The 8,633-nt window shown below is 36.1% G+C and overlaps 1 protein-coding gene across 1 annotated transcript; it reads left to right on the top strand.

Moving 5' to 3' along the window:
- The first annotated feature begins 4,522 nt into the window (after window positions 1-4,522).
- LOC104609491 (uncharacterized) lies at window positions 4,523-7,106 on the top strand. The gene is made up of 2 exons (XM_010275824.3): window positions 4,523-4,778; window positions 4,954-7,106. The coding sequence occupies exon 2, from the start codon at window positions 5,005-5,007 to the stop codon at window positions 6,517-6,519; it is 1,515 nt and encodes a 504-aa protein (XP_010274126.1). The 5' UTR covers window positions 4,523-4,778; window positions 4,954-5,004; the 3' UTR covers window positions 6,520-7,106.
- Window positions 7,107-8,633: the final 1,527 nt, after the last annotated feature.

Genomic DNA, 8,633 nt, shown 5'->3' with positions numbered 1-8,633 from the left:
ACCACCTAAATAGAAAAATAGTTTGATTTCTTGGTCAACATTAAATTTTGTATTATATTTTCATCACTGATGAAATTATTTCTTATGTATAATACTTATTTGTTTTTAATATAATGAATGTATAATATTAGAAATGTACCCAATATTTTTATTTTTTATAAATATATAGCAACAAAAAAGTGCCCCAATTTTTTTTTCTAATTTTTCTTTATTTGTGTGATTTTTTGTATTTTTTTCTAAATATTTTCTTATTTGATTATGCCATTATTTTCTGGGTTGATTTTAGATTTGACATTCCATTTTCATCATTAATAAAATTACTTCTTACATATAATAATTATTTTTGTTTAATATAACGAATATATAATATTAGAGATATACCCAATTCTTTTTTTTTGTATTTTGATATTTTATTTATTTTAATTTATTATTTAATTATGGCATTATCAGTTAACCATTGACCCAAATGGTTAAATTTCTTATCCCCAACAAAGAGGGAAGAAAATTGTCAAATTACTTTTCAAAATATTTATTTTTATGCTGTTAAAATTAATATTATGGATTTAATTAGTAAAATTTAATTATGAGATCTTAAACATTTGAATTAATGAGTGAATATACCTTAAATATGGGATTTAATGAGAGAGAATATGAAAAATAGTTTTATTTCCAATCGGTTTTAAATTTTATATTCCATTTCCATCACTAATTAAAATATTTCTTATTTATCATACTTATTATTATTTAATATGTTGAATATATTATGATAAAAGTGTTCCCAATTTTTTATTTATTTTCAACATTTTTTGCATTTTATCTATTTTTTTATTTTATCATTTAATTATGGAAAAATGGATTAGCCCATTTAGCTCAAAATGGTTTAATTTCTTACCACCATCTAGATGAAAAGCACTATTTTTAGGTGTATTTTAAAAGTATATGTTCTTATATTATTAAAATTATTAATTTATTATATATGGATTTAACTAATAGAATTTAATGACCAGGAGAAACAAAAATGGCTTAAATATATGATTCAATGAAGGTAAATGCAAGTTAATAACTTAAATGTTGGATTTAATGAGAGAGAATTCAATGCATTGAATATTTTCATATTACCTTTTTCAACTCATTTAATATCAATAACTAATTACCCTATTTGCCCTCTTGTTTTATCAATAAATTTAAATATAGAGGGATAAATTTTGTCTTGAAAAAATTCCAGAAATATTTTTATAGCTATTCGTATTTTTTAAAGTAGTATAGATCTATCTATCTATCTATATATAATGTACTTTAATGATAATAGAGTGTAACCAAATTAAATATTTGAATCTAATTCAAAATACAATCAGACTCCAATTGCATTTAGACTTGAAATTTCTATAATTTGATCAAATTTGGATGTGGCTGAATTCAACTTGGACTTGGATGTTAAAACTTGCATCTGATTCCAAATCGGGTCCAAATTTGGCATTTCAATAATCGGATCCAATTTGGATATAGTTAAATTCATATTCAATTACCTTAATTTGAAATTTGAAATACATTATTGTTGTCTTACATTAATTTGTAATTTATTTCATCATATTGGATATCAGATATTCCCATGCATCACATATCACATGGACCAATTACCAAAAAAAAAGAACTTTGTATTTAATTAGTAAATAAGTATAATTTAAATAATAAAAACAAATATATTATTTAAAATTATAAAGAATAAAAATAAAGTGTGGAACATAGACACCAATCCCTCGTGTCTTAGCAATTACTAACCTCCTGCATGTTTCCTACTTTCTTGTGAGTATAATAATGCCTCCTACACTCCAGAGCTTGTATAATAACCATGCAATGCCCCTTTGGGGGCTTTTCCACAGGCACCGGCTCGGTCCTGATCACCTGTTAATAAAACACGTTTTACCAATATGGTTTTACACCGCACATCTCATATATAGCAGGTCTCACTTTTATGGTTGGACTCAGTTTTATGGTGAACGTGTTTTGTTGCAAAAAGATCTCAACGGTGGATCCCATTCAGACAGCCCGTAAATTATATTTGGTGGAAACTTCTGGAAGTCCAAAATATATAACTGTCTTTCGGCTAGAACTTTGGCTTTTCTTTGAAGCTTCTTTTAGTACCTTCTCTAAAAGTAGCGCTCAGTGAAAGCCCTCTCAATTAAAGCTTCAGCCCCGCAAATGGCCCCTTGGTTCCTTTGTACCAGAGAGGAAATACCTCTTTGGGGAGTTCAAATTTGCACCTCACAACGTCCCACAGTACGTTTTCGCCGTGTATTGAAAACATCTCTCAATGATGATATCATCATTTCTGGTACTATCATCGGGAGATGTTCCCAATATTAACAGGGATGTGCTGTGGGACGTTGTGGGGTGCGCCTTTGTAGGTAGCAGATGTGAATTCCTCTTTGGGCTGCTTCATTTAAGTTCAATTTGAGAAGAATACAAATATAAATATATACAGTATATTATACAAGGTTTTACACTGTATATATCTATATTTGTATATTCTTTCAAACTGAGCCTTAGTTCACTGTTTGTATCTGTACTAGTACAAATGTATAGGAATATAAATTCTGGTTTGATTTTATTTTTGGTTTTGTTTTATTCCACTTCGGGTCTTATTTTATTTCATTTGTATTGCAATCAAATAAAATAAGGTGGAATTTGAAACAAAAATAAATCAGAATTTGAACCCAAATAATTTGTGCTACAATAGTTTTGCATCAGTGTAAATAACTAAATATTACATTGCAACTAACGAAACCATGGTTTTCAAAACCGGACAGGACCAGATGGTTGGACCGGAAAAACTGGGAACCGGTCAGGTGATCGGTTCCGTTTTCCCCAAAACCGGATTTTTGCAAAAAAACGTTGGTTTGATCAACAAACTGCTGACCTGGGTGGTTGAACCTTTTGAACCATTCAATGATTTTGACCGTTTTTTATTTTTTTTGTCAAAATGGGCTGACCATTCGGTTCGGACAGTTTGACCGTTCGACTCAAAAACTGGACCCCTGACCGGTTCAGTCTCTGGGTTGATTTTAAAAACCTTGAAAGAAACCACTCCAGCCACGACACTCTGATCAATCTCATCTTTGTGCTCAACAAATTCTTTTCCTGTATTCGCACAAGGAATTTCGATTTTGTCCTAAAAAGGCACAGTTTGAAAGAGAAGGCCATGGAAATGGTTCAAAGATTCCCAAACCAAATCGGCATAACCTTCTCGTCGAACCTGGAATGCTTAGACCAACCAATATTGTTAGAAAATATCTCTTACTACTTATCCCAAGGTCAACAATTGCAGTTTCATGGCAAGTACGAGAAATGCGAGACGAAATTCCCTTTGCTCGAAGATTTGGAAAACAAAGTCCATGAAGTTAAAACTTTAATCATCTAGGTTAAATGGGTCAATTTTTATATTTTAATAAAATAATAAGATAAAAAGCATTGTAAAATAAATATAGAACAATGATGAAATGCCTAAAATTACAAAAATAAAACAGAAAAAGAGAAATAATACACAACCTGTCACTGATCACATCAACTGGTCGACGGCTCAATTGGTTGGTTCATTTGGTTGAATCCAAAATTTTAGCCAGGTGATGATTGCTGGATCAACCAGAGATTAAAAATAGTTGTTGGATTTCCACCCATGCTGGATGAGTTGATTGCCTATGGGGCCCACCCCATCTCGCCCCAAACTGAGCAGGTTTTTTCCTATCATAAACGGGGACGGGTGGGAGAGGGAAAATATTTTTGTCCCGAATCAAGAATGGGGCAAGGATGGAATCTGCATATAATTATCCGAACCTAATGATAAATTAGTAAAATATCCATAGGTTTAATATTAATTTTTAAAAAATTTTTAAGTTTTTTTCAAATTATTAAAATCTTAAAATCCCATAATTCTATTTCTAAAATATCTCCAAATTATCATAATTCAATTCTTAAAATACCTCTAAATTCTCATAATCCTATTTGAAAATTTCAGAGGTTCCTTGACTACGGGGCAGGAAGAGAGTAGAGTATGTTGACTATGGGGTGGGGATGAGGAGGGGGTGCCCCACCCCGAACCTGCCCGTTGCCCTTCTTAAGGCTGAATTTGGAAGGAATACAAATGCAAATATATAGAGTACAGAACCTTATATTTTGTATTATTTTATATGTATTTACGGTGTAGATATTTGCATTTGTACTGAGCCTAAGATTTTTCATTTGATCCTCCATCAGAATCGCTCTACATGGGCAGCTGCTGGGACGGTTTACAGGACATGCGCATTAATTTAACGATCAGCTTTATATCACAAGAGAGCAAAAATATTAACTAGATTCTATAATCTTTTATCAGAAAAATAATTTTATTAATTTTGATTAGTCTTGGTAGGTGAAGGGAAGAGAAATGAATAAAGAAAGACTGGACTTCACAAAATTGAGTCAAAGTCTTCATAGGCTCTTCGATCCCCTTCCTTGCAGCTTCTAATATATTTTTTCCTAGTAGGTGACAGGGGGTAGAGCCGAAGGTTCTCACAGCTGCTTGGGTTACGTGTTACTGGTCATCTAGCCATCTCTGTGTTTTTGGTTCAAAAGACAATATTTGGGCTCACTTCTATACAAAATCAACCTTGATGATATCAGATACTATCCCCAACAAAAACCTTTCTCTCAGTCAGTTGGTTAATTGATGAATCATCAGAATTTGTAATGACCCAGATTTCCTGAGGTAGTTCCAGCCTGCTGCTGCTGCTGGCCCTATCCCGGTATGGTTTTCTTCTTAAAATGGTTTCTTTGGATTGATTAGAATTCCATAGTAGTTTTTGAATGGAAACTCTGTAATGGATTTAGATGTAGAGTTTTCTTTCCAATGGATCTTCTCTCTCTGCTATTGTTTTTTTTTTCTATTTAATTAATAGTTTCATTTTTTTTTTCTTTTAGCAATCTGGGTAGGGCCAGGAAGCAGATTAATCCATTTGCCAAAACGAAAGGATGACCATGTCTGGAAAAGATAAAGAACCAGAGGCAATTCTTACAGAGTGGAGACTCAAGGGCAATCAGGCTTTTGCAAAGGGTGATCTAAGAGAAGCAGAGGAATGCTACACAAGCGGATTGAACTGTGTTTCTCCCAATGAGAAGTCCATGGCATGCATTGAAGCTATGGTGCTGTGTTATAGCAACCGTGCTGCAGCAAGGATGCATCTTGGAAGGATGAGAGAGGCACTAGTGGACTGCATGGCAGCCCTTGCACTAGAGCCAGAATCTCACAAGGTTCAACTCAGAGCTGCAAATTGTTATCTTGAGTTGGGGGAAATTGAAGAAGCAACAAAATATTTCATGAAACTGAAGTTGCAGTCGAGCCTTGGTGTTCACTTGGACAGAAAACTTGTGACAGAGGCTTTTGATGGTTTGCAGAAAGCTGTACAAGTCTCTGATTATATGGATCAGACTGCTCTACTTTTGCAGGAGAAGACATCAGTGGATGCAGAAAGGGCACTGGAAGTAATCTCAAAGGGTCTTTCCATAAGCCACCACTCAGACAAATTAATTGAAATGAAAGCAGAGGCTCTCTTGAAGATGCAAAAGTATGAAGATGTTATTGAATTGTGTGAGCAGACTCTTGATTCAGCACAGAAAAATTCTATCCCAGTAAGCGCTGGTGGAACCAAAAGCTCAGCCATCTCTCCGGTGAGGCTCTGGCGGTGGCGCCTAATCTCTAAGTCATACTTTTATTTAGGAAAGCTTGAGGAGGCTCTGGAATTACTTCAGAAGCAAGAACAAGCAGGCCTTATTACTGAAAAGTGTGTGACTGTGAGTGAGCTACTAAGGCACAAGACTGCAGGAAATGAAGCATTTCAATCAGAAAGGTATTCAGATGCAGTTAGGCATTACACTTGTGCTATATCAGGGAACGACGTCTCACGTCCATTTGCAGCAATCTGTATTTGCAACCGGGCCACTACATACAAAGCTCTGGGGGAGATAGCAGAGGCCATTGCAGATTGCAGCCTAGCAATGGCTCTTGATGGAGATTACCCAAAGGCGATATATAGAAGAGCTAGCTTACATGAGATGATTAGAAATTACAGACAAGCAATTAATGATCTTCAGAGGTATTTATCTCTTCTCCAAAAGAAATATTCAGAGGATAAAGCCACTGAGATTGAGATAAGTGAAGCTCGGCTGAGACTTTCCAGAATAAAACAAGAAGCGATGAAAGATGTACCCTTGGACATGTACCTCATTTTAGGAGTCAGAAAATCTGCAACAGCAATGGACATAAAGAATGCTTACCACAGAGCATCTCTTAGGCATCACCCAGATAAGGCAGGGCAGTTACTTGGTAGAAGTGGGATTGGAGATGGTGGGTTGTGGAAAGAAATTGCTAAAGAGGTTCATAAGGATGCTGACATACTTTTTAAGCTGATTGGAAATGCGTATGCTGTGCTTCAGGACCCAGTCCTGCGCTCAAGATTTGATCGTGAAGAGGAGAAGAGGAAGGCCTAGAAGGCATAGTCAATCTCAGGTCATTGGGTGGAGTCTGGAGATGGATTGGTGGTGACATGTCACAGATTGTTGAACAAAGAAAACTCTTCTGGTCTCCAGCTCTTTTTGATGAAGAGATGGGTGATGATCCTTCAGTGTTGAAAGATAAATAGAAGGTTATATAGCCTATTGATATACAAGAATGAAAATGCAAATTTAGATGTCCCAGACAAGGAAAAGAAATTAAGGTTGTCGTTTGGACTAAATTCAGGATTTCTGCTTGTAAAGCGCAAAAGCACAGAGCCTCTTTATGATTTGGGGCTTAAAATTAGGGTGCTCACGATTCCATTAACTGAATTGTGGGTGGGTTATTTTTTGAAACTGAACCAGTAATACTGGTTTTTGCAATTCCCCGAACCAAAATCAAACTGGTACCATCGGTTGATCGTTTCAGTTTTTGACAGGTTTGGTTCTTTGGTTTTTTGTTTTTTACATTGATAATATTGTTAGACAGTTTTGTATGCCCTTAGCTTCAATCAAGAATGATGTACTTTATGAGTTTATTGCAAATGAATAAAAGTGCATATTTGATTCATGTTCCCTTGGTATGTTTCTGGGTAATACCCTTAAACTGGACACTTAATGAGACTCGTGTTAGTTTAGAATGTTCACAGCCAGTGGATCGGTCTGGGAGACCTATCCTGACAAGGCTGACACTGTAATGCCACCAAATCGGTTGGGGTGGCCTGTCTCAGCTGCTAGAGTGAGACCCTAGGCACATACAGTGTAGGATTAATAGAACCTTTGAACCGGACCAGATTTCCAGTATTGCCCTACACCTTGGAGATAGATGGGCAAAACTGAAAAGTTACACCTAACCCCTAGACTCGATTATGATACTACACTAGATGTCGGATTGGGCTGTCTTTGATGTACCAATCAGTGAGATCCTTAGCGAGGGTCAAAACCTGAGTATGTTGGGACAGTCCGAGAATTCATCTGAGTGGGTGATCATAGTGACAGGATCAGCCCCTTTGTCAGACAAAGGTAATGATCGGGGATGCACTCTCTCTAATGGAAACCAAGACTGCTGGCAGCCGATTTCAACCGTTGAGATTTGTTTTTGCAAAGTATATTTTATATGAGATATAAAAGTATATATTATGGTTTCTAAAATGTTTGCAAAAGGTTTTAATTCCTGGGATCCATATAGGTAGAGAGTGCAACACTGTTCCTTGCAGCCGAGGGAGAGGTCCTCTCTTGTCGGGCAGTGTATGATCATTATGGGCTGAGAGGTTAAGTGTAAGACCATTGAGGATAATACCTGATGGGCTAATCTTGCATCTGCCCACAGTCCCTGGGTGTTACAAGGTAGCTTGGCCTAGGGACCACTTAGGGTAAGTGTTGGGCCCAAAGAGCCCATTTGATGGATTTTCAGGGGGTGCACTGTCTTTAACAGTGTATTCGGCCAGGCCTTGCAACAAAGGCTGGGCTGAACCCATGTGGCTGATGTGTAGATCAATGTTTGGGTCCCACGCCATACAAGGAAGCCCAACTAGGCAGCAGTTTGGAAGGCTTTTTGAGTACATAACCTTAAATGGGCCTTAAGCCCATTTCGAACTGGGCTGATTTGATCAGTCAATTAAAAAGGGGGGCGAATTCTGGAGTGGATTAGCTAATAGGATTGGGCTTAGACCCTATCCACTTAGAGAGTCCAAGATCTAAATAAGATTTAGATCTGGAAACCTCCTAATTAGATTAGGAGATGGCTGATCTGATCTGCAGATAAGATAAGGATTATCCCTTATCACTTAAAGGGACTTCTAACCCAAATATGATTTGGATTAACAACTCCTAATCTGATTAGGAGCTGATCCCTTTAAGATTGTAAAAGAAGAAAGGGATGGCAGCCTTAAGATATATGATTTACAACATATTTTCTCTTCAGAAAAAAAAGAAAGAGAGAAAGAGAGATTTCCTGCATACTGCGAATTTTCTTCTGCCTTCTCCTTCCTGTCATTGCCATTCCTTTCAGTTTGCTCTCCAGTTACAGGGAGAAATCAAGATTTGATCTTGATCTCAATCTTTTAGGGAAAAGATTGCTTGGAGAATTACCCACAAACCATCCAGTTGAT

Source organism: Nelumbo nucifera, chromosome 7 (genome assembly GCF_055504915.1).
Source record: "Nelumbo nucifera cultivar China Antique chromosome 7, China Antique-T2T, whole genome shotgun sequence".
NCBI classification, from domain to species: Eukaryota; Viridiplantae; Streptophyta; class Magnoliopsida; order Proteales; family Nelumbonaceae; genus Nelumbo; species Nelumbo nucifera.
This window is presented reverse-complemented; position numbering and strand designations above follow the sequence as displayed.